The following is a 26,062-nucleotide window of genomic DNA, read 5'->3' as shown; positions in this document are numbered from 1 at the left end:
TTGGACGGGGCTGGGAGCAGCCTGGGCTGGTGGGAGGTGTCCCGGCCCAGGGCAGGGGGTGGCACTGGGTGGGCTTGAAGGTCCCTTCCAAGCCAACCCCTTCTCTGCTTCCATGAAAGACAGGATCCTGGCCTTGGCCCCGCTCGGGCGGGCAGGACCAGCTCCACCGGGCACTGGAGCCGTCTCTGAAGGGGCCGCTCGTCGGGTTCCGCCCCCCCGGCCCCCAGCAGCTCCCGAGCCCGGGCAGGAGGGGGCCACCCCCGGCGCCCGCCGCCAGCCGCCACGGCCTCCCGCCAGGGCCGCCGCGGGGCGGGGCCTCCCCTCAGGGCCGGCGGCGAGGGAGGCGGGGCCTGGCGCGGGGGCCCGCGCGCCGGCGGGGCGGCGTCACTTCCTCTGCGGAGAGCGCTGGCGCCGGGGACGGTCGGGTCGGGTCGGCGGTGCCGGTGGCGGGGAGCGGCGGGACGATGAGCGACAGCGGGGAGCAGAACTACGGCGAGCGGGTAATACACGGAGCCTGAGTGCGCTGCCCGGCCGGGACAGCCCGCGCTCCCCTCCATCCCTCCCTCTGCCGCCCCTCTCCGGGCGGCGCCGCGGCCCGAGCCCGCCGTGGCCCCGGCCCCGGCGGCGGCGGCGGGGTCGGGGTGTTTTTCCTTTGGGAAATGAGCCTTGTTTTCCTTTGAGGTCTTTAGTTTTTACGGAGAAGTGCAGTGCCGGGGTCAGCGCTGTGGTTTGGGTGCTTTTTTCCCTCATCAGCCTGTACTTTTTGAACTTCTCGCAGCCTCAGCAGGAGTTGTGGAGGTGATGAGTAGTTTGAAGTTTTAGCCTTCACTGGAGGTGGCAAAAAATCCATTTTGAAGAGAACGTAACAATTCTGAGCAGGAAATTGGAGTGTCTTGCTTTAGGTAGGGCCTTTTCTCTTTCAGATGCCCTGTAAGAAGCTTTAATAGTGCAAGTGTTTGTCCTTCCATGGAGCTGAGGTTAGGAAAACTTGGTCTGCGGGAGGTTAAAAATGCTGCATGGGAATGAATGCTGAAAGACAGGGATTAGAGAATAGGCTCGTGCCGCCCCCGGTCTTCCCTCTCCGTTGGTGTCTTCACGTCGTTCTTACAACTGTTGTGTTGTTGGGGAGGAACTCTTAGTTCTGACTTGCTCAAGGTGGATTTCTGTGGGTTAGCTTTTTTTATAAAAGGTTGATTGAATTGCTGTTGTGCAAGTCCACTGAAAAGCAGTTTAAGACGGCAGCCGACCTTTAGTAAAAGTTTGGCAGGATAACCTGCGCTGTATTTCCAATCAGAAGGAGTGGAAACACGAAGACCTTTCGAGCAAAGTCTTTTGGAAAGGTAACTGTGCAGGGTGTGATAGGACAGCAATTGCTATCCCACCTACTTCGTAGTCTGTACGTTCCCATTCTTCCTGCTTCCCTGTACTTTCCTTTTCTATACTTTTATTTAAAAAAATAAAATCCCGTGCAGACAGTCTTCAGCAAGGCTTAAAATGAGTTATGTCTGAACTTTTGTGAGTCATAAATAGGCAAGTTGTACGCAATGTAGGCGTTTGTAAAATTAAGAGAGAAGAGCACAGAGCTACAACCTGCTATTTCAGCCTAGATGAGGGAGCGGCTTTTCTAATGCTCTTGCTAGTGTTATTTATGACATTTTTGGCTTACTTAAGGCTTCTATTTTACCGAGTCAATGGCTTTTCTACTTTTTGAAGCGGGAAGCGCTCAAGTCTCTGCAGAGTAGCAGCAGCGTTTGGATAAAGAATCTAGGATATGACTTTCCGACTGTCCATTGAGCTGCTCCAAGTCCATGCTGCCAACAAGAATTGTGCTCCTGAAAACGTGTTCTGCTTTCTCCCTTATACTAGTGTTTGGACAGCCAGTCGGATCTGGGAATTAAATCAGCTGATTTATTTTTTTTTCCCCGATTGCGTTTCCAGCTGCATTGCTTTGCAGGCTTGACTGGATTGTGGAGCCACGAGTCCTAATGTCAGCATTGGGGATGGAGAAGAAATACCAGGTGCTTCCGCAAGTAATGGGACTTGCTATTTCAGCAGCAAAGCAAACTGAAACTGGTTTATGTCACGGTTTAAACAGGGAGGGGAAAAAACAAAAAAGAAGGGAAAAAAAAAATTGGAAGTTGTGGAAGAAGAACTAAGGAAGCAGTTTGAGAAGTTTCGAAACAATCTGATAGCTTGATGCCACCAAAAGGACAGGTCGTTCTTTGTGTTCCTCCTGCATCAGCTGCCCCTGATCTGACTTTTTGTTGGGCTGGTCGGTACCTGAAGCTGTCAGAAAATCCTTTGCTTTTTGCTGCTGGACTAGTCTCCTGCCGGCTTGGTGGCACGGAGTGAGCCCCAGGGCCAGTGCAAGCGGCAGAGGTGGTGGGAGGAAGCTGGGCTTCCGTGCTTCTTGTCTGATAGTCTCATTTTTCAAAACACATTCTTGCCTTTTTTTGGCTTTTTTTTTTTCTTTTTGGTGGAGTGTGGGAACTGTCATGGGAAGGGGCTGCTCTGCTTTCCCTCCCAGTGGATTCGCAGCCCCCCCAGCAGTGATCTGGTCTGGTGATGGTGTGCTTCAGGGGGAGAGAGGCAAAAGCTGTTCCTTCTCTGTTGGATCGGTTGCTAAATTGAGTAGCAGGGAGGTGGAAGGAGTGTGAAGTGAGCGCAATTACACCTTGCATAAATGTTATCGTAGATTTGATGATGTGTAATGTGGGGCTGCAGCTTTCCTTAAGAAAACAAGTGGAACTATGTAATTGTATAGGAATTTAGGATTTAAAAAATATTTCAATCCCTTTATTTGCCGGTATCTTCCACTAAGGAAGTGAAACCTGTAACTTGGATCCCCGTGAGGAAAACCTGGATCTCGGAAGCGCAAAGAACACGCGGTCCTCACTTCCATACCTTACGGCTGCTTCTGTCCACGGAACCCTTTTCTGTCTGCTGCCCCCCAAATAATGCTGCTGCCCTGGCATTCCCTGCCTGTGGAGCAGATGACTGTAACGCACCTTGATGAACGTGCTCAGAAATGTCATCCCTACAGCATTCCCCGTTGTTTTCAATATGCTTCAAGGATGGAGAGAATGATTTGGAAACACACAAGCCTGGACTTCAGGGCTTCCACCTCGATGCCAGCAATGCCCAATGAAGGGGAAGAACTGTTGGTAACCATCAAGGGAGCTGGAGGTTTGTAAAATGGACACGTCACAAATTCAAGGTCAGAACAAAATGGTTATTTAATACTAACACCAGTCCTGATCTGCTTACCAGCAGAGTTGGAATAGAGGGAGGATAAAGAAGTTTGGCTTTTCTTCTTTTTTCTTCCGCATTCATTCCAGGAGCCTGGTTTGGCAAGAGAGCAAGGATTAGGAAGAGAAAATGCCTGAAGAACAACAGAATGAGCGAGTAGAGACTGTGGAATTTGGGTGAGCTGTGGGAGTGGCTTGTACGAAGCCTCAATATGTGTCAGGATGCTGGGGCGTAAACTGCTTTTGGAGGGATGCAGGCTCCTGGTGTTTGACATTTTAGCCAGGGAGGATTTCCTGGGACTTTGTGGGGGGTAAGAGCTTTGCCATTGTAGGGGTTATTACCAGTCTCAGGAATATCTGGAGCAGGTGAGGTGCCAGGAGTTCCTTGGAGGCTGGAAGTACTAAAGAAGTGGCATAATCCTGTAAAATGGGGGAGATTGAAGAGGGAGGTTTCAAAGAATGATGATCTGGAAACAAAAACGTGGGTGTTTAAAAACTGGACAACGTTGTAACATCCAAAAGAGCGGAATGGATCTAAGCCAGCTGTTTAATTTTCTGGTTTAGATACACGTCTCTTTCTTCTCAGATCGCAGGTGTCCCGCTTCCACATCCATCTTAACGTAACAGAGCAAAGATTGTTCTAAAAATATAGCAAATAGATGAAGACGTCAGTCATTTGCTTATGCTCATGGAATTTCTCTACTGATTTCTTCAAAGCTTATTAACTTCTAAAAACTAACAAGGGGTACGGGGTATGTTTGTGGGCAAGATCCTCCCTGCGGCTTCCCTCCAGTTGTGCATTTCTGGTGTCCTTCTCGGTATCAGACCACCCGTATTTCGACAAGGTTCCTTCTGTCTTGCCTGATCCCGCCAAGAGGGTGAAGTTTTATGAACAGAAGTCTTTTTCCCCAAAGGAAGAACAGCCTTAGTTTGGGGTTTTGGCCCTTCTTTAATCTGGCGTTGTCTAACTCTTTTACAAAGAGTTGAAGGCTGCTTACAGTGCTATTAACACATTAACTCAGAATTCATGTCTGTGGATTGTTTTCTTTGGAAGGGAATAACGCGTTGAGGTTAAATTTGTTGTTTGTAACCTAAATTAGTTCTCAGGATTTGCACTGCCCTTTGCAGGGTTAATATGTGAGGTGGCCATAGTTTAGGACACCTCCTCCAATATTTTGACGGAGAAGAATATGGCCTTGATTCTCTTGCTCCTGGAATTCACTGAAAATCTGCTTCGTCCTGCGAGTTGTGTCCCACCCCATCCCCACAGTGTTGGATGGGAGGCAATTGTAAATAGTTCAACTTGAAGTTGTTTGGAAGTGGTTTAAGCACGATCCCATGTTGGTTTAGCAAATGAATTTCGGAATGCTTAATCTGGAATGCCCATTAGGCTGAATATTCAGGTTCAAGAGATGCTACAAAGATAAACCAGGTGATTTTTGAAAAAAATCCGGTACTGCGGTGTCAGGAGTGAGCATTCTTGATCAGAACTGACACAAAATTTAGAACTGTTTGGTTTTAGGAAAAAGTAGAATTCTGCTGCTGCTGAACTTGAAATGTTCTTTAATCTCTTGAAAGAAAGAAAACCTTCTGGTGTGGTCAAACCAAGCGTTTATGCAACGGGACTGAAGTTAAGCTTTATACTGATTAAAAAAAAGTCTCCAATGCTAATGAGGGTCTGTCATTACCAAAGAAGATTGCAAGTAAATAACAGAGTAGAGGGGGTATTATTTGAGAACAGTGTCTGAGCGTGTGACACAGAATTGCAGTTTCGGTCGGTGGAAAATGAGGATTTGTTTGGAAGTGTGAAGCCTGCACATGTAATGACACTTGTGCCGGTGTGTGTATATATGGATATATATGCACCACGCGGCAGGGGAGGGAGCAGAGCCCATCTCCAGGAGTGCTGGGCACCTCTCTGGTGACACCGGGAGGACAGAGCAGGGTCTCTGCACGCCTCCCCCAAAGCCATCCTCCCAGACCAGATGTGGAGCAGACGCTGCAGCGGGGCTTCGCTGAGCTGATGTGCCACCTCCATGCAAGCCCCTGCCATGGCAATGGTGGCGGGAAGCTGAGGGACCCCTGCCCGGCACTCCTAGTCCTTCTGGGTCCACAAAGTGGTGGTGATGGCGGTGTCCCTTCTGAGCTGAGTGACAAACACCACCGCGACAGCCCGTGGAGGAGGAGGAATGTCTGGGAGGGGTTGGTGGGCAGGGGAGAAGACGGGCAGGAATTTAGATGTGCCCTGCTCAGCTCAGGCAGGAGCCGAGTTCACATTCTGCCATTTTACACCCCGAGTAAGACCGCCCAGACCCGTGCTTGGCCACGAGACGGAGTCTGCCTCCCGGAGTGCCCGTTTTGGGGTGGGAAGCAGGGACGAGCTGCGAGGTGCCTTTAGGTGCCGACGGGCTAAACACACACGAGCCATAAGGCAGCTGTGGTGACAAACTGACTCATATCCAGGGGGATGGTACCCAAGGCAAAGAACCGCCGAGATTAGCCAGCGAAAGCCCCAGCAAAGGCGCACTGCGGGGAGTCGCAGTGCTGGTTTGGAGTCTGGGATAGCGCTGTGCCACCCGGCATCATCCTGAACACATGTGAAATAAAGAGATTGAAATGCCAGATTAAGCATATTACGCTTTCCACACCTACAAGTAGGGGTATAGCTAAAATGACCAAGCATTCCTCCAGCCCTAAGGTTAATTGTTCAGTTTGTTATGCCACTAATTGGAAATATGCTGCTTCAGCATCCAGGTGTGTGAAGCTGCTTTCACACTGAAGCTGCTCTAAAGGCACAGACTTTGGGTAACGCACAATTAATGAGCTCAGATTCTGGAATGATCTGCATTCACTATCGGATCGGAGATGGGACTCCAGTAATCCATGCGGATGTAAATGTCTGGTAACGGGATTCCAGATTTTCGTGCACCAAAGAGCCTAATTTTGAGTCCTTACGCATCAATGGACTGAGCAAGAAGCTCAAAGGCACAGTAAGGAATTAAGTCATGACCATCAGGTGCATCAATTACAGGCACTGAGAAATGTAACTGATGTAAAACTGCACTGTAAAGACATGCCAGGAATTACGACATACAGCCTCTGGCACATCCAGCTGTTGTATTTGCCTTTAGAAAAATGGGAATTTTTTGCCAGAGACGTGAGACAAGGGAGGGAAAAAAAAAAGCATTTAATATAAAGTGCAACAAGAGACTCAACTCCAAGAAGAAAGACTCTCAGTCTGGTGGCATTAATTTAATGAAATGGTAACTTCTTGATGTGTTTGGTTATTGATGTTTAGAGAGCACAGCAGTCTTCCCACCAAACACCACCCACAAAGCAATCAGATTGCATAACTCCACAGCCCGAGTTCAGCGCTCCGGCTTTCTCTCCACCGTGAACAGAAACGGGAGTGTTGCAGGTGAGTTTTGGCTTCACAGAGAGAAACCGAGAAAAACCTCGCATCTTTCCTCACCCAGGAACTCAAATGCCCTGTGCCCCCTCCAGCTCTCGGCTGCAGGATTCAGCTAACACCGGCGGGATGGGGAGAGGAGAGGGAGGCAGAAGCCGACTGAAGAGGCATCTCCAAGTCGCAGGCCCTGCGGGGGCCGCCCTGCCCTCTGCCGGGCTGCTTCCACCGCCCACCCTGCCTGCAGCCTGCCTGCAGCGCCTCTACCATGGCCACTCCTGCCTCCAGCGCTCAGGCATCTTCCTGGGCCAGAGCCCTGAAGCATAAAGTGGAGCGGCAATTAAGTTCCTAAAGTAATGAGGAAGGTCGTTGTCATTAAACCAGACACCACCACCACTTAAGACTCCCTGCAGGTGTCAAAAGCTAGGGGGACCTCCTGTGACAAGGGCTGTCCCAAACGGCCATTCCTGCCCTGAGCCCTTTCATCTGCCCCCTTTGCTCCTCTTGGACTTAACCATTCATTTTCATTCCTCATGTGGAAAAGGCTCTCCAGGACGTGGCTGCAGCAGCACTGGCACATTTCCACCCCAGAGGCAACACCTGATAAACCACTAGGAAGAACCCTATTAAACCCCCCACCCCTTAACAGCGGGGCAGGGCAGAGCATTGCCCCCCGAGAGCCAGCCAAGGCCACCAGGAGCCAGCTCAGCACTCGCCAGCCCCACAGCGGCCGCTTTAGCCGGGCTCCCTGCAGCGGGCCCTTGGCCGCCGCTACATCACAGTTGGTCACAATGGTCGAACGCAGCGTCCGCGTCCCTAGTTGCAGCGGAGCCATGGCGGAACCGCACGCAGCGCCTGCAGCTCCCCAGCGGAGAGGCAAAAAGCGTCGCTTGGGCCGTGAGGCCAGGGCTGGGTAAGCCCGGCAATGCCATTCCCTCACCGCCGCAGAGCACAGGAGGCAGTAGCGGGCGCGCAAGAGCCCGTGTCGCCGGGCCGTGTGGCCCGCCCCCGTCCTGCGGGAGGCGGAACGGCTTCTCCAGCCTCTGGGTCCTCCATGGGGCCCCTCCGGCCTCCGACGGGCCCCCCGGGCCTCTGTGGGTCCCCCGCGAGGTCCCTCCGGCCTCGGTTGGGCCCCTGCGGCCTCCAACCCGCCCTCTGCGGGGCCTCTAACCTAAAGGGAAAGGGGCCCAGGCCCGCCAGGGAGGGTTCAGCAGGATCCCACGGCCGTCCAGGGCCCGGCTCGGGGCTTTCTGAGAGGGAAAGCTCCTCGCCTGGACGGAGGGGGCGGGCAGGCACCGGCCCAGCCCAAGCGGGGAGGAGGCGGCGGAGGGCTGGGCGGCCGCTCTCGCCTCCCTCAGGCAGCGCCAAGATGGCGCCGCCTCCCCGTCCCTCCCCTCCCTTTCGTTAGCCGCTCTGCGGGCTGGGGCGCAGTGTGGTGTCCTGCCCCGGGGTCCCCGCCACGCTCCTGGGCTGGGCTCGGCCCCTTGAGGCTTTTCCATGAGAGAAAGATGAACAATTACGGGCATGAGTGGTGAAGGTGGTGGGCAAAGGAGATAAGCGTTAGCTACTCTCGTACTGCACTGCTGAAGCGCAGTCTGCGATTTTTTGGGATGGGGGGTTACCCTGTGAAAACTTGAATTTTTTACAAATTCAAATTATAAATCTTAATGAAGTGCCCTCAACACTGGTGGGGGAGGAGGTTTTGAAAAGAGGAGGGCCTGAGCTTCTGTGGGAGCCTACAGAGTTGTTGAGTTTTCCTAATACCTTCTTTCTTTCCTGTCCTTGCTAAGGAGGCAAGTCAAATGCTGGGCGTAAATAGGTGCTGTCTCCTGTAGAGCGTGGAGAAGGACATGAATGCGTCTCTCCCTGGAGAGCGGTCTCAAGTTGCTTTTATTCTCTGGCCCGTTTTTTCGGCATGTTTCAAATACTACTCAACAGTCTGTGCGCTTCCCTGTTTCTGGCGGGTCCTTGGCAAAACCCCAGTTGCAATGACACAGTTTAACCTCCTCCCGGGGTTGTGTATTCCCATGGGAGACAGAGGTAGCTAGGCTTAGATTGATTTTTTCCTTCCCTTTTGTCCATGCACGTTCCCTGGCCATGCCCAGTTCAGAACAGCAAAGATTTCCACGTTTATTTCTGAACTGGCAAGAGAGAATTCATCTTTTCTTGTGATCCACGTAATTCTAGCCCTCCAAGTGTCTGTTAAAGTGCAAAAGGAGAAGACAAGGCTGTCACAGGTGTTGGGTGCTCTGGTAAAGGTGGAGAAAGAGGCACTTGTGTTCACAAACTGTGGTTATGAACCGCAGTCAGGCGTTTAAACCGTGCTTCTCTGAGGAAGTAGCCTTGAGGAGGTTGGATTGTGCCGATCCCTGCAGAAGAATGAGGCTGGAAAGCTTTCACTGAAAAGCAGCCCAGAATGAGCTAGCTCTTGCTGAAGTCGAGCAGGAGGATACCAATATTTTGGGTTCCTTAGTTTTGCCTTCTGCCACGTCAAATATGCTGAGTAAGGTTGCATTTTTATTATAGTGTATTTGCCTTTCAGACCTCCCCCCCTGATATTTTCTGCCTGACTTTAACAGCATAGTAAAAGCAAATATTCTTGGTATTGTATGAAAGGTGCCGCTAAGGATATCGGTTCCTTTTTGTGCTCCTGATACAGAGAGAAGATGAGATAGTCCATAAGTGGTGATAGCAGCAGGTTTTGGGGGCATAACAGTTTAAAAGGAATGATTTTGTGTAAGAAAGACGGAAGAATTCTTCAAAGAATCCTTGGCGTCTGTCATGGCATTTTGTGGGGCAAATAGAGGAAAAAAACAACTAGGAGCAACCTTTGTGCTCCATTCCCAAAGTAAAAATGTGTACTGGATTTTATCGTTGTTATCAAGTGATAGAATATTTGGACATACGCTTAATAAGAAAGGGTGCAGCTAAGAATCCTTTGAAGAACGAGTTCCCGAGCACTGCTTTAGCAGTAAGTTATTGCAGTGGGTGTCTGCATGAGTTGCTTTCCCACCTTTTGTTTCCTGTCCTACTTAGTCTTTTCTTTGCAACTCCGTGTAGTGACTGAGGAACTTGGAAGGCTTAGTAATGGCTGGTATGTGGCTTTCCTTGAGGAAAGAGGAAGACTTGGCATCATAAGTTCTGCAAGTTTTTGGTGATAGGAACAGATGTAAAACGTTAGGAAGCATTAGGAGAATGAGGAAAAGAGGCCTAATAGGGTGTAGTGGGATAATGAGCTGTGTGTGAGCGGTCCGTTGCCTGGGAGAGGTTGTGGGGGGTTGATGGGGGATGCTCAGCGGTGTGCTCAGGGTGGGTGTGTGTGCCTGAGATGATCGCAGGGGTGCTCGGAGGAGGAAACCTTTGGGCTATGAGAAGTAACTTTGGAAGTTTGGGTCCTGTGAAGGGAAGTGAGCCTGGTAGAAGCTTCAGGAAGTTTCAAACCACTCTTCTGTGTGTTCTTTCCTCAGCATTTGTACACCTGTGGAGGATCCCGATGAGCCTCCAGCCAAAAAGAGAAGAACAGGTATTGGACGTTACAGAAGTCTTTAATAGGCCTGATTTTTCTTAGGTTTCATCTGCCTTAGAAAACTCTGGCTTTTGTACTTCTTTTGACTTTTCTACTTTTTCTACTTTAGTTTATTACTTTTGTGGTAAACACGTACACGTAATAAACTGCATGCATGTGTGGAGGTGGGAGGAGGATGAATTGCACCCTGTGCTGCTTCTCCGGAAACAGGGAATGTTCCCCAAAGCAGGGTTTTTTTGCAGATCTGTCTGGCAGGCTCACGGGTGGGTTAGTCTTTGAGCTGTGGCTCTTGAGGGGCTGCTCAGTGAGGCAACTCATACAAAAATTGCCACCAAGTCCTGTTGGCAAAAGGGTGTGAAACTTGAAATGGGTTACTCTGCTTTAGCTGTGGCTTTGGTGCAAATAGAAATCCTAATCTCCTTTCCTATCATGTTCTTATATGGCCTGTGTTTGCTTTTTTAGATTTTGACGACTCTGAGCCTGGAGAGAAACCTGAAGAAGTTTCCTCTGTGGTGAAGTTGCAACGCAAGGCAACTAAACGCCGGAGAGCGTCAGTCAGGGACGATGCTGTGAGCAGAGAGTCAGGGGAAGGGGTTAGGAAGGGTTGGGAAAATAGGGCGAATCTGTGGAAGATGAAAGAGCAAGCGTCTCTCCCTGAAGCGTCCTGAAGTTGGGCCTGCTCTGAGCCTGTGCAGCAGTAGGTGGTTCTTTTCCATTTCTAGCAGGCAGCTCGTGTGTGCTGGGTTTGCCTTCCTCAGCTCTGCGTCCTCTGCTCTAGCACTTGCGTCCGAGGGAGGAGCAAAGCGTTTGTTGCCTTCCAGATACTTTCCCATCATCCCAGTTTATGGTTGTCCTGTGTTTGTAAACTGTTGTTACTCTCTTTCTCAAGCTTGTAGTTAAGGAATCAAAATACACTACTTTGCAAGAAAAACTGCGTACTTCCTCTGGATAAACCTCCTTCTGATAGGTTCATAATCCACCATTCTGGGGGAGAATGCCTGTAGGACTGGGACTCTGTCAAAATGAGTCATGAGCTGCTTGACTTCCCAGTTTGGTTCAAGTAGTAGTGCTATTTTTCTTATTGCCCTATAGGATAAGAGGAATAAGAATCTGTCATGCTCTGACTATTCGTTCGTGAGAGAGTCATTCACTCTTATTTGTTCAAAATATGTTTTTGAAGGGCTAAACTACCACACTTTGGACTAGTGATAACTGCGTGACAAGCTTATATTGTTTTAATCACTGCAGGTATGACAGCCTGTATTAAAAGCCTAAAGTGTACTCGTCAGAGATCCTGCAAAGATTGGCATTCTTCTGCAGTCTGAGCGGGCAAATCATGGTCCCCAAGTCAGAACAGAGTTGAATAAATTTCAGGAAGTTTCTGTTTGCTGGCATTCACATGGAATTCATGTTTTACTCTCGTTGTTTTCCTTTTTTTTGTTTGCAGTCCACCTTTTCTGAGCCTCCAGCTAAAAGACCAAGATGGTGTATGGAAGAAGGAGGAACGCTACGGATTGGTAAGGCTGACATGGAGTTATGAACTCGTTTCTTTTTCACCCGCCCTTGTGCACCGTACAGCTGGAGGCCTAGAGTTCTGTAGGGCTTATTGCAGGCACAATACTAGGCAGCGTCTGGGAATACTTGAGTGTGAGCTCTGTTTCCTGCCTGCATCCTTGCATTGCCTCTGGAGTGGAGCCAGGCGTTGATCTTGTCATCTCAGTAGACGAGCTGCCTTGGATGCAGTCCTTCAGTTCTGATATGTCCACTGTTGGCTTGCCAGAAGTCAGTTGTTGGAAAAGCTGATTTGGGGTAGTAGGTCCTGATAACCCTTTTTTATATCAGGTTTTGGCTGGCAATCCCTTGTGTGCACAACTTTCTGTAGTTGCCAGTATGAAACTCTGAAACTCTCCTCAAGTGACATAACACAACTAATATTATGATGTAGGAGAGAAAATGACAAGTTTTCTTTTGTGAAGCTCTTGACTGTAAACTCATAAAAATCGTCAATTTCTTTTTGTAGTTACTTCCGCAGCAGGCTGGCGTGGGGCCTATGTTCGAATGGCTGCTGGGGGCCCTCGGCGTCGTCCTCGCCACCGCTGCCCACCGCCCCGCGCCGCCCGAAGGCCTCGTCACCATCCAAGAGGCCACCCCCGAGGTCAGTGAGCCGCCCCGCCGCCTGCGGGCTACCCGTGTTCCTCTCCCCCTCCCATCACCCCATCCCATTGCCAGACCCCGTCCCCCGTGGCCTGCCCCAGCTCTGGGGCCTTTGCGGGACCCCCCCGGGGCCTGCTTGGGTGTGGCAGGAGCCTCGGCCCCATGGCCTCGGCCTGAGGGGCTTGAGCCGTTAGCCGCTCTGCGGGCTGGGGCGCAGTGTGGTGTCTTGCCCTGGGGTCCCCGCCACGCTCCTGGGTTGGGCTCGGCCCCTCTGCCCGCCCAGAGCCCCCCCTGCGGGGCGGCAGGGCTCGGCGTGGGCTCCCAGGTGCCATGCGCCGCCCTCTCCCACCCTGGCACCCCTCCTCCCGGCCCGGCTCTTGCCTTGTGTGGCTGGCCATTGGTCCCGCCGCTGTCGGGTCGCCCTGTGCCCGTGGCCAGAGTTGTTCACTCGTGATGCTGAGATGAGTGTGGGTTCCAGACGTTCCCCCCGACTCGCTTTCCCTCTGCACAGTGTAGGGGTTTGAAAAGAAAGAAAAGGGGAGGAGACTTGGAGTAGGAGTGTTGAAGGAGCAGGGAACAGTCTGTATACATGTAGGGATATCTTGGGTGGAGGAGAGGCATGGCATGGGGATGTGGCAGGTATGTGGGGTGGAAGACAGGGGGATGCCTTCCCAGACGTTAAGCGTTGCAGGTGCCCCAGAGCTCCCAGTGACAGATGGCTGAGCCATCTGCGTGCCTGTCGCATGTGTCTCTCCAAGGAGAGGGAACATCTGGGAACACGTGCCACGTTTTGGGGGGTGTGGTTGCTTCCTCTGGGAGCAACTTGCTCCAGGAGGCTCTGCTGAGTGTCTCATGTTCCCCGGTGAATGGGAAAAGCAAAGGTCTTCTGGAAGGAGCCACTCATTGCACAAGCAGTAGTTCACAGCTGCTGTGCAGAGCACAATCCCAAAGTGAAGAATGCGCCTTTGTGGGCGCTGCAGGCTGTCGTGTCACGGCCTGACCAGGAGACCCAGTTTTGCTAAGAGTTCACTGGCAGTGACAGGCGAAGCAATTAGGATGAAAGTCAAGCGAAAGTGTGTTAGACGGCTTGAGAAGCTGTCCTGCTGAAAATAAGTTTTCTAACAATGCTTTCCGAGATATGCAGTAAAATAGCAAAGCTCCCTTGTGTGAGTCTCTTGAAGGCAATCTAAAGCACAGGGTGGTTGTTATTGCTGCCGCTTGAGGTTTTTCCGTGATAGAAAGATGAACAATGATGGGCATGAGTGGTGAAGCTGATGGGCAAAGGAGATAAGCATTAGCTTATCTACTACTGTAGGTAATAAACTGCATGCGTGTGGATGTATACATAATAAACACGTACACGTGACAAACTACATGCATGTGTGGAGGGGGGAGGAGGATAAATTGCACCCTGTGCTGCTTCTCCAGAAACATAGAATGTTCCCCAAAGCAGGGTTTTTTTGCAGATCTGGCTGGCAGACTCACGGGTGGGTTAGTCTTTGAGCTGTGGCTCTTGAGGGGCTGCTCAGTGAGGCAACTCATACAAAAATTGCCACCAAGTGCTGTTGGCAGAAGGGCGCGTAACATGGAATGGGTTACACTGCTTTAGCTGGGACTAAGAGGGGCTTTGGTGCAAATAGAAATCCTAATCTCCTTTCCTATCATGTTCTTATATGGCCTGTCTTTGCTTTTTTAGTTTTTGACGTCTCCGAGAATGGACAGAAACCTGGAGAAGTTGCCACTGTGGGAAAGTTGCAAAGCAAGGCAACTAAACGCCCGAGAGCGTCAGTGAGCGACGATGCTCCGAGCAGAGAGTCTGGGGAAGAGGTTAGCAAGGGTTGGGAAAATAGGGAGAATCTGTGGAAGATGAAAGAGCAAGCGTCTCTACCTGAAGTGTCCTGAAGTTGGGCCTTCCAGATACTTTTCCGTCATCCCAGTTTATGGTTGTCCTGTGTTTGTAAACTGTTGTTACTCTCTTCTCAAGCTTGTAGTTAAAGAATCAAAATACACTACTTTGCAAGAAAAACTGCGTACTTCCTCTGGATAAACCTCCTTCTGATAGGTTCATAATCCACCATTCCAGGGGAGGATTCCTGTAGATTGCCATTCTTCCGCAGTCTGAGCGGGCAAATCATGGTCCCCAGGTCATACCAGAGTTGACTAAATTTCAGGAAGTTTATGTTTGCTGGCGTTCACATGGAATTCACGTTTTGCTCTCGTTGTTTTCCTTTTTTTTATTTGCAGTCCATCTTTTCTGAGCCTCCAGCTAAAAGACCAAGATGGTGTATGGAAGAAGGAGGAACGCTACGGATTGGTAAGGCTGACATGGAGTTATGAACTCGTTTCTTTTTCACCCGCCCTTGTGCACTGTACAGCTGGAGGCCTAGAGTTCTGTAGGGCTTATTGCAGGCACAATACTAGGCAGCGTCTGGGAATACTTGAGTGTGAGCTCTGTTTCCCGCCTGCATCCTTGCATTGCCTCTGGAGTGGAGCCAGGCGTTGATCTTGTCATCTCAGTAGACGAGCTGCCTTGGATGCAGTCCTTCAGTTCTGATATGTCCACTGTTGGCTTGCCAGAAGTCAGTTGTTGGAAAAGCTGATTTGGGGTAGTAGGTCCTGATAACCCTTTTTTATATCAGGTTTTGGCTGGCAATCCCTTGTGTGCACAACTTTCTGTAGTTGCCAGTATGAAACTCTGAAACTCTCCTCAAGTGACATAACACAAATAATGTTATGATGTAGGAGAGAAAATGACAAGTTTTCTTTTGTGAAGCTCTTGACTGTAAACTCATAAACCCCTTCAATTTCTTTTTGTAGTTACTGATGCCTTACGCTCACTGTCCCTTTGTGACAAGACAATTCCGCGTCTGAGGTAAAAATCCTTCCATTTTCTTGGAGTTCTTCTCCGAAAGGTTTATTGCCTTTCACTTTTGTTGTTGAACTTCCTGCGTATTGCCTAACATTTGTATTTGTGTCCACAGAGCAATATTCCTCCAAGGTAGCCTGGAACTCCCTCAGGCTGCTGTACTAAGGGAGGTCTCCAGCTGCTTTTCTGTTTTTTTCTCCCCCAACTGATTTTAAGCTTTTTCTTTAAATCCAGATACTTCATAGCCACAGGAGATTAGATAAAGATTAAAGGTCTGTGGTAAGAGGAAGTGTAGAACTTGAGAAGAGGCTGAGGTGACAAACAGCAGTGTATCTTCAAGGCAGTTGTTCTGATTTTCGCTTTGACTTCTCTGTACTTTCCCATGAGCTAGTTGAAGACAGCAGGTCTTCATCTAAAGGTTGTAAACATCTCGCATCTGTCTCCATCATCATCAGCGTACGTGCTTTAACACAACAGCTGTTGGTGAAGCTAGCATCGGGAGCTGCATACTTGAACCTTCTCTTGATACTATTTCTTTTGCCCTTGATGTTTTTAGCACAAGCCAGAGGGGCAAGCAGGACATCAAACCTGCCTCAGGCAGCGTCTTGACACCGAGGCCACCCATTAAGGAGCGCGCTGCGCCAGAACGCAGCACTTTGGAAGCCAGCAAAATGGGGAGGCTTTTCTGTACTGCTGAAGAGGTAACCTGAGTGCGAAATGTGTCTTTTGAACGGAAAGAACTTAGCACTGATAGCAAAACGGTGTGTAAAGGCTGCAGGAGCAGTTTGTAACAGCACAGTGGGTGTAGTGAAAGAAGTTGAAGGGATGCTTCTGGGAAATCAGCATATAGCATTTCATTTGCCTTTACGTGCATCAAGTCTTGGAACAGAGCAGTGGTTTGTTGCCAAAGGATTGAATTTTAAACCATTTTCATGGACCTGGTGTAGTGGGGGAGGACCCTGCAGCCAGTTTCCCTTGTCAGTGGAGCTGTACTGCCTTGTCACTAAGTATGTATTTGTTGCAGAGTTGTTTCACTACTTTGTCCTTAACCTAGCTCAACTCTGCTCTTTAGGTAGCAAGTCTAAAAGGATGGCGGAGGGAAAAAACCCACTGAGTTGCTGCTACCCCTTCCTTACAGGGCTATCTGAGAGGTCTTCCCCTGTCCTTTCCTTCCAATACCTGAAGGAACCATTGGAAAATTCCTGATGAGCTTACATGGGAGAAGAACGTAGGGCAAAGTGCTGGAGAAGCAGGCCATGGCAAGCTGTGGAGCATGACTAGGATACGCCCGGGGACTCATAGCAGCCAATCATGATGTCTATTGGCAGGAATGCCTATTAGCCTGAATTATTAGGCAAGGGGTGCAGACCATAGCTGAAGAGAAGAGGCCCCCATTTGAGGAAACAGTTGCAGAAGGAATTTTGAGCGTTCTGGTGGGACACGAGCTCCTAGAGCAGGGCTAACACAAAAGGAAGGTGGGAATTCCTGCTAAAGTAAATGTGAATAACGTGCCAATATTTTGGGAGCAGCCTGTGCAGTCCACGCTATATCCGGATGACAAACGTTTGCTTCACATGCAGTGGGTCTAAGCTGTTTGGTTTTCCCTCCATTTTGCTAGGATGTTCAGCGAGGAGAAAAGATGAAACATCAAAAGCCTTTGGAACCAGTAAAGGAAGAAGATGCTGGAAGCCGTCCTAATCCAGAGCCGACAAGGTTCCGCAAGTAATTATAGGCAAAATTACCTTTAACTTTTTGGTGGTAACTTTGTAGGTGTTGTACGTGGAAGCGGAGGGGATGACTGTGTCCTACTGTGGGGGTTCTGGGCAGTGTCCCAGGGCAAGTGTTGGGGCAAAGTAATTTTTAAAAGACCGACCCCCCCGCTTCAGCTCCCTGCAATGAAGCACGAATAGTCTCTGAATGATCTGTTGGGCTCATATCTCAGAGCAGAGCTGGAGCATGTGAAGCAGATTCCTTTCAGGTGAAGCTAAACCAGAGCGTGTTCCCAGGGCACGTGCCTAATGCACTTCGACTGCTAATGAGCATGTAGTCTCTGAGGTCAGGGTAGAGCAGGTCTGAAGTAAAATGTCCTCCTCGGTGGCCTCCTCAGGTTAACCCAGGTATTTGTAGGATGTGCAAAGAATGTTTCTTTCTTTGTAAAGACAAACCAAAAAAGCCACTGATTGACTGGTGAAAAGGTAAAGGGAACAAATACCACGATGGATTGATCTCTCTTGAAATTCTGAAGAGACAGAAAATTGGACTCGTGTATCTTCAGTGTGCCCGAGTTGAAAGTGGCCGAGTTTCTGAACGTAAACTCCCCATGGAAATGCCTTTGCATTTTGTCCGGAAACTAGTGCAGGAGACAGGATGTTTCTGCCAAGGGATTAAACAGCTTAATTTTACGTTACGTATACCTGTTGCTTTACCCATGACTTCCAAATCTAACGTAGACAGTTGCGTACGTCTGAACTGGATCTGTCCTAGTGAATTGGTATGTACTGACAAGAAATGCCCTAGGTATAAAAATAGTGATTCTCCTCTGTTGTTTTTGCTGCACCAAAGGGTTGAAGCCTATTCCAAGGAACCTGTGATGACTGACCCGGAAGAAACAAAAGGAGGAGGAGATGTTTATCCATATGCAACTCTGAGGACTGGTGAGTATCCCCATGATTCAAATCCATTCCAGTTTGTAGGTAGACTTCAAATGAAAATAGGGCATTTCCTATACACTCCCACATGATATTCAAAGTTCACACTGCTTGCCAGAGTTCAAACTTCCTAACCGTACAGTCGTCATTTAAATATATTTTTTTTTTATTTATTCCTCAGAAACGGAGAGCTACGTACATCTAATGGCAATTGAAAGTTGACTTATTTTTTTAATACTACTGCTTTTCTGTGCAGGTATCACATGGGTGGATGTTTGCTGCCCAGAGCCATCTCAGGGCAATGTTGTGACCAGGTAGAGTCTCTTTTAATCACGGTTCTTGTTTCTTTTGGCTCTGTGCGCGTGTCTCTTTCCGTGCCTGTTCTTCTCCCCGCCTTAAAGCCTAGCGCTCTCTTTAGCCGTGCGGCCCTGTTGTGTGCTGGAATTGTCAGTGGTTCACCTAAGCGTGAGGGGAGAGAAGGAAATAAAGGAACGGATAGAGTATGACGGGTTGAAGTAAAAGGAACATTTTCTTGCCTTTTTTGTGGATTTAACTACCAAGGGAAGCCATTTGACAAAGCTTGTGATACCTACTCTTACCACGCTGGACTGAAAGTGGAGAATACTCTGAGAGTCTGTTGTAGGTCTCCCTCCTGAAAAAGGGGGTCTTTGGTGACAAGGCAAATTCTTGGTTTTGAGGAAGGCACGTATAGACAGACAAGGTTACTGTCTGTGTATTTGTTTGCTCTTCAGAGTTTGCGTGGTTTTACTGGTAATCCTCTCCAAATGGGGACAGTCACTCTCTTGACTAGCCTATAGGAGGCAAGTAAATATCCTGTAGGTGTCCCATTTTTAGTTCCCTGTGCTGGTCTTAGTTCCTGTAAGCTAACTGTATTTGGCTGCAGGTAGAGTTGCGGGTGTTCATGTTATACCTTGCAGTATAAGCCCTAGCACACAGCATTTATCCCCAGTAGATCCCAGAGCACTTGACAGAGGAAGTGCTGGTTGCTTCCCTGTTTTCCAAATAATGAAACTGATCAAGAGAAACCAAAGGAGTCTTGCACAGGGAGATGGGAAAAAATGTACAAAGCTCCAGCGCTTCCTTCTATGCCAGTCTGGCTGCTCCGAAAGAACCGTGCTGGAAGCGGGGACGATGTTGTCACAGGGGTGCAACCGAGGCTGTAGTCAACATCAGCCTTGAAAAAGCATTTCTTGTCCAGAAGGTGAATTCTTGAGAATTCCGTGGGACAGTACAGGTCCACAGCTCACTGCTCTCTCTCTTTCTCTCTCCCTCTCCTCGCAGGGGCTCCCCGCCAGCAGAAGAATGTCTGGAAGAGGACGGAGCGGTGAAACAAGCTGTTGCAGTTGCAGGGGTAAGCTTGTGTTATTCATGATTTCATTTTTTAGGAAAATGTATCTGGTTGTGATCAGAAATTTTTGCGCTCCTCCCTTTCATTACTTCCTCAACAATATCTGTATTCGTCCAGGTCGTTTTTCCCAAGGGAAGCGGGAGCATGATTTGTTGAGTAGCACAATCACAAAGGGTTTCCTGCTGCCGTTCATTTTGTTTCTGGACTATGATGAGCGCACTACCCTATACTATTTTTCTTCTTCCCCTTTGATGTGTTGGGTACAGCCTCAGAGTCTTTACTGCACGGGCTTGGTTGACCTGCAGAGCTGGACTGTGGTATCTTTAGTGGTGTCTTTTTTTGTGAGATAGGAAGTACATCTCTTTGACTTTCGTCTCTGGTCAGGATTGAGATCAAAATAAAATTTTAGTCCTGGAAATCAGAGCTATTAATCTCCATCTCAACCTGATACCTACCTGCGGAGGCTTTTCTGGGGTTCTTAACGCTACTCCAAGGCAAACTAACTTCCTGCCTCTCTTGCCTCCGTTTAGTTTTGAGTGCAGCACTACATGGGTGCGCAGTTGGAATGCAGTCCTCGACAAAAAGTAACTTTGGAGTCGTCTGGTTAGATGTTTGTACAAAAGCCCTTCCAGTTTTAGACATGAGCAAGATTTTCTGTGCTATCCCCTAGCAAAAAAATCTGTGCTGGATTGGTAGCTTGACGTCCTTTTGTCTCACAGGAACAGCGTGGAGCTCAGATCGCAGAAGGTGTGTTACGCCAAGTACCTCTGGCACCCGCCCAGGCCAAAAAGTCACCCGCCCTTGCCGTGAAAGGAAAGAAAGTCATAAGGCTGAGAAGAATAGGAAAAGACTTTACTCCACTCACAGAGGTACCGTAGCTGACAGGCTGTTTGACAAAAGAGAAGGCTGTGAAACAGCTGCAAGGAACTCCATTTGTTATAGGTGGTTCTTCAGGCTTTTTGAAATCTGAAGAACTTGCATTTAAGCTGTTAGGGAGCGTCTGCAGCTGTGACTTGAAGTTCCCCCACCTTCCCATTCTTTCAGGCTCCTGACTTAGCTGCCTTGGCTTGGAGAATGCCTGCTGCAGTTGCCTTAAACCTCAGCGTTGTGAGGGCTGCAGCATCGCATGGGAAAGGCGTTTGCTGTGTGTTTGCTCGTCCCTGCATTTTATCTCAGCTTCCTTCGTGAAAACAAATTGAAGCAAACCTGGGCCCTGAAGTTGCAAGTCAGGATGCTGAAACCAACCAACCAACCAAAAAGGGCGATTGCTAACCTAGCCGAAAGCCGGCAAAGGCAGTTGCTCTGTCACCTGAGCTTCATTTCCAGGCCGTGTTTGAGTTGAAAGCTGCCCACAGGTTGGCATGCTCAATGCTCTGTTGCACAAGTCCTTCCCCATTCAATTGTCCATTTCAGGCCATGGAGAGAGAGGTCATTGCCGCATTAGGCAAAGGTGAGCCAGAGGAGATCCTGAGCAGTGCCTTCAACCTAAAGGTGACTCGTGAGGACATCCACACCCTAAGGAACGGTTGCTGGCTAAACGATGAGGTAAAACTAGCTGCAGCACAGGGATCTTCTAATTGAGCATTTCTTTAAAAATACCCCTTCACCGTGTACTTTTCAAAGTTATTTGATGACCTGCACAGCAGAGGCTAGAAATCTCTGTGCAGTTCTTATTTTAGGTACTGAAGGGTCCAGTGTTCCTGGCAGTTCCTTTACTTGTTGTGTTATGTGCTTCCAGGAGTTAGTCCAGGTTCTTGGAGTGGGTGGCAGGTGTTTTTACCAAAGTGCAGTTTGATAAACTGCTGTAACCAAGTGCGATGTTCTCACAACAAAAGCTGACAGCTGAGGCTGGAGTTCTCTCAGCTGCGTACTTCAGGGTGGCCAGAAAAGAGATGTGGCTGTATTTTTCGTTTGGTAAGCTAGCATCTGATTTTACATCTCCAGTTTACTCTTTGTGGTACAGGTCATTAATTTCTACATGGGTCTTGTGATGGAGAGAAGTAAGAAGGCAGGATATCCATCAGTCCACGCTTTTAGTTCTTTGTTTTATGAAAAACTAGCTTCTGGGGGCTACAGAACAGTAAGAAGACTGACCCGATGTGTGGATGTCTTCCAGAAGGACATCATCTTCGTGCCCATTAACTTGAGCTTGCACTGGGCACTAGCGGTGAGTCAAACGGGCTTGTTGTTTAGAGTTGGGTGGGGAGAAAAAGCTAGCAAGAAAAGTCATGTAGGTTTGTGCAGCACAAGGTGGTGCTTTGTCTAACAGTCACCTTTGAATAACAGGTCATAGATATGAGAAAGAAGACCGTCAAATACTTTGACTCCTGGGGACAAGAAGGAGGGGACAAGATTTGTGAGACTTTGCTGTAAGTAACTGCTCAGTCAGTGATTTTGTGTTGTGAATGAGGAGAACGTTTTGGGATTTTGCCCCTGTGACACGGCTGCAAGTTTCCACATGTCTTGTAGATAACAAACGAGAAATCTTGGATTCGCTTGCTGCGAGTTGTCTGACAGTGACTCCTTCCCTAGTCTCACGTCGTCCTCTCCACCCAGCGTCTTGGATGCCTGGGTTCTGCCACCTTCCCCCTATAGCACAGACAAAGACATGGTAGCCCCGTGGCACACGGGCACCAACTTTGTTAGTGATCAATAAAATGGGGCTATTGACGAAAGGGAAGAAGTTGAGGGCAGAAGTGTTTGAAGATACCGCTGGGTGCTCTTTGTAATTCTGACATTCTCGTTCAAGACAGATACCGTGTAGCCAGCTTTTGCAGCTGTGTCAGCTGGCACGCACACCTCTCCAACGTAACGGGGACAGGTTTTCCTGTTGTGCAAGCAGGCGTCCTTAGAAGTCTCTGCCACTGATGCAGAGGTAGTCAAACCCCTTAATCCAGCAGCTTTGTAGCCCAAGAGCAAGGAGACCGGCCCCGCAGAGACAAACCAAGCGTTGGTTTAGTCCGGTGCTGTCCTGAACAGTTAAGAGCAGGTGCCTGGGAAAGGCTATAAGAACAGGTCTGCATCCAGTCCTTTTTTCCAGCAACTGGTGGCCTGGAAACTTCCTCAGCCAGAGGTGCTGGCCCAAAAGCTTTTGTATTTGTCCTTCCGGAGGCGCACGCAGTGTGTGGGATTCAGGCACATGGTGGGCTGACGACATTAGGGTTCCTTGCTTGGTTTTTCTGTTCTTCCTCTGATAACATGGGATTTGGGGTTTTTTGGCCTCTGCTAAGCAATGAACTTAGGCTTTTGTGGAAGCCTCTGTTGGAATTGTCGGTCTCATTCCTGATGGTTAGCTCGCAGCCTCTCGCAGCGTTTGTAAATTTAAGATTTGGATTTTTCCTCCAAATGCCTGAAATCAGCTGCTGTGAGGATCCTCTGACATGTTTACTCTCCTGCCATTCGTCTTCCTGTGATCTTTCAGCAGCTCTTTTTTTCTCGGCCTAAATTACAGCGATGAAGAGTGATTTTTCTTTTGTTTTCAACAGCAAATACCTGCAAGAGGAGAGCCGTGAAAAAAGACACGTGAAGCTGAGTGTTTCGGAGTGGACCGTTCACAGCATGGAGCCACATGTGAGTGAGCACTGCTTGCACTTGAAATGTGAACTAGAACTCCTTGTCACAAAGCTCTTAACGCTTTCTCATAAGGCCAGGACTTTAGAGAACAGCCATAAGCATCTTCTTCTGGTACCACATGGGGCTGCAAGTGGACCAGGAAACCATGCTGGGATGAAATCTTTGCGCAGTGCCTCTCCTTGCTGGCCGAATACTTTGTTGGGTTTTTTTTAATTGCTCTGCCACGTGAAGAAAGACACTGTAGAAACCTCCAGACACCTTGCAGGGAGGAAGCCTGCTGTCCCTTATCAGCCTGCCAGGAATTTGGCTTGTAACATCCGAGCGTAGGAAGCCGAGGGGAGGGATGATGGGCAGTTCCTGGGGTCTGTTCCTTGTGTTGGGGAGCGGTTACTGGGGATGGTGCAAGTTCAGGAGTGTCTGGTTAGGGTATTTTTGGTAACGGGTGCTGCTTCCAAGTTGCTTTTCCTTGAAGATAGAGGCAAATTCTCCATCTTCTTTGCATTTGTTAGGAAATCCCTCAGCAATCGAATGGAAGTGACTGCGGCGTTTTCACCTGCAAATACGCAGATTACATCTCGAGAGAGAAACCGATGACCTTTACACAGGTGAGTGAAGGTTCTAAACAGCTCCAGCCCCTTTCGCACAGAGACAAGAGCCAGGGAAGTTACGCAGCGGCTCTTAATTGCATCTGGCGCAGCGGCTGAGGTTTTGTACCTCTCTCCGTTCTTGGGAGATAGTGGCTGGGCTGGAACTTCCAAGTGGCCTCAGCAGGGCAGAGCTGTGTTCTCCATCCTGGCGTCCGGTATCTGCTCCCAGTGAGATTCCTCTCGGGGGAGGTACTGCAGCCAGGGGGTTTGTGAGATCTGGCCTTGGGATCTTTGGGAGAAATGGGTCTCACCCTTTGACCAGTGAAGACACTGGTTCTTTTCCAAGGCAGTGCTCTTCTATGAACGTGCTTGTAAGCTGTTGTGTGGTCAAGGATTATCTGGTTTTGGTGGCATGTCACCCTCTTAGGAGCTCTGCGGGTGAAAGCCAGGTTGTACCGGAAGGGCAAGCGTTGGCGGTTCTTAAAAGGAAGTGTATATTACGGAAGTAACTGGGTGTTTCTGCGTATTTTATGTCTCTTTCTGCCATGATGTGTATGTAATGGATTTTTCTTTTCTTTTCAGATCCACATGCCTTATTTCCGTGAGAGGATGGTCTGGGAAATACTCCATCAAGAGCTGCTCTGAGGCATGCTCTACCAGAGTAACACTGTCATCACCTTTGGGTGACTACCTCTTCTTTTAGTTACTTTTCTACTACCTCATTTGAAATAGCAGCAGGCACACAAGGTTTTCTCTGTAGGTTAAGTAGTAGTGGTTAAGATTGTTATTTCCCCCCCTGCCTGCCCCTATTTTGGAGACAGTAACTCTCCTTGAAATTAGCTAACACACCTTAAGCACAAGCTGGAAAGGTTGGTGTCACCTGGCCAAGGAAATGGTTAACAACAAATGCTGTGAACTTCCATCGCAGAGAGGGCTGCTCACACCTCGCAGCGCACGTGGCCACCTTATGGAGGAATGGGACTCATCTGGTGGTGGTGACATTGCACGAGTGGAACTTCTCTCACAGCACACGTGGTCACGTTATGGACAAATGGGACTCATCTGGTGGTGGCAACAGTTGTGTGAGCTGAACTTCTCTTCCAACAAGAAGGAGCTGAACTGCTGTTTCCTCAAAGAGAGCTTTCTTCTGTTTCTGGAATAATCTACCATCTACTTGATGCCTACAAGTGGATTTGTGATGACCATCAGAAGAAAGCATTTACCATCTTTTGATTTGCGAGAGAAACCCCTGTGGTTGGGGTTGGTTTGTTTTATTTCTGTCTCCAGGGAGTTCTGTAATGTGAAAAGAGAAGTATTTATTTATTTTTATTAAAATAAATATTTAAATTATTTAAAGAGCCTTACTGGAATGAAACTTGATCTGGTAAGGAGAGTGATTTAGGGTTTTTTTGTCTTTGAAAATAAGGTTGACATATCAATGTGGGTTTTAGCTCACTGACAGTCTATGGAGGAAGAAGACTCTAGCCAGGCTGGGTATCAGAGCACCAGAACCTCCAAGCAATTGTCCCAAAATGCTGAAGGGACAACCAGGACGTTGTTCAGCAGCGAGAATCCCAGGAACAGCCAAGTAGGAGATTATTGCTGCTCTGCCGCAGGCGCTGCCTCCAGGCGTCTGCCCAGTGAAGAGCTTGTGTCGATCCTTGCTCTGTTACGCTCAGACCCAGCTAGATCAGTTTAAACATGGCGTTTCCCCCTTTGTTTCATTTCCCCTCCCCCCTCTAGCTTACACTCCGGAGCTGGAGTGGGATTTCAGGTCTTTCCTTGACCATTGCAGAGGAAAAATTGCCCGATAGCTGGTTTGGTGTTGCGTGATACGGCGGGTCCGTAGACCCCTTGACAGAAGAGATAGAGATTGCAGTGTACCCCTAAGAAAGCCGAGAGTTGCGTCATATAAGGACAAGGTAACAAAAAGGAGAAAGAAGAAGATTGCTTCAGAGAACAAGGAGAGTTAGGCTGTGAGAAAGCCAGATTTTGAGCAATGCGAACAGGATTTCAATAACCAATCGTATTGTAGCTACGAGCGCGTGTGCTATGTAACCTAACCAATTGAAAGCGTAGAAAGAACGCGTGAACGGAGCGTGAACAAAAGATTAGATATATAAGAAAGCCAAGTTTGTAGTAAAGAGAGAGCTTAACTTAACTCTTCAAGGAGGGTCTTGTCGTTTGTCCGTCCCGACTGAAATGACAGTTTGGAAGCCCCGTGTTGGAACGCTTGTACAAATGACCGTGTGGTGTTGTTTCTGTAATGGCAGTTACCATCATGTGAGGTGATTCCTGCCCAGTGATGCGGTCTCTCCTCTCCTCGTCTTCGGGGGGAAAGCTGGTGATTTTGGGGCCATGCCCTCTGTCGCCGTGGGTGGGATCAGCCTTCCCGGTGCTGCTCCTCGCCTGAAGGTCTGCTCTCCTGGGCCGGCTGACGCGGTGGTTTGGCTGTGGTGCGGGTCAGCAGCCACATCGCCCTCTGCTTTCAAAGTGATGAGCTTAATCCGTCCCCAAATCAGAGGAGGTTCTCCAAAGGAAGAACTATTGCAAAGGCAATGTGTCGCAGCTTGTCCCTCCATGAGATACTACATCTTCCTGGGCTCCCAGAGGACGTGGAAGATTTTAGCTGTTTATTACCGCTAGGACGGAGTAGCTGAATGCTTGAAGTGTCCTTTCCTCTTC

The 26,062-nt window shown here is 49.0% G+C and overlaps 1 protein-coding gene across 7 annotated transcripts; it reads left to right on the top strand.

Moving 5' to 3' along the window:
• Positions 1-395: 395 nt before the first annotated feature.
• Positions 396-25,170, top strand: LOC141744636 (sentrin-specific protease 2-like). 7 transcript variants are annotated; one of them, XM_074590998.1, is made up of 21 exons: positions 396-500; positions 3,074-3,425; positions 10,122-10,177; positions 10,643-10,749; positions 11,628-11,697; positions 12,201-12,335; positions 14,031-14,161; positions 14,579-14,648; positions 15,152-15,206; positions 15,757-15,901; positions 16,819-16,922; positions 17,763-17,854; positions 18,105-18,162; positions 19,151-19,220; positions 19,937-20,086; positions 20,631-20,762; positions 21,181-21,384; positions 21,504-21,586; positions 22,703-22,787; positions 23,300-23,395; positions 23,960-25,169. In XM_074590998.1, exons 2-21 carry the CDS (start codon positions 3,379-3,381, stop codon positions 24,020-24,022), a joined length of 1,953 nt encoding a protein of 650 aa, XP_074447099.1. In that variant the 5' UTR covers positions 396-500; positions 3,074-3,378; the 3' UTR covers positions 24,023-25,169. The 7 variants fall into 7 exon arrangements, with proteins under 7 accessions (XP_074447099.1, XP_074447095.1, XP_074447101.1 ...); XM_074590994.1 differs by having other exon boundaries at positions 399-500; positions 2,822-3,425; XM_074590997.1 differs by having other exon boundaries at positions 402-3,425; positions 23,960-24,060; positions 24,306-25,170.
• Positions 25,171-26,062: the final 892 nt, after the last annotated feature.

Source organism: Larus michahellis, chromosome 6, assembly GCF_964199755.1.
Source record: "Larus michahellis chromosome 6, bLarMic1.1, whole genome shotgun sequence".
Classification (NCBI taxonomy): domain Eukaryota; kingdom Metazoa; phylum Chordata; class Aves; order Charadriiformes; family Laridae; genus Larus; species Larus michahellis.
This window is presented reverse-complemented; position numbering and strand designations above follow the sequence as displayed.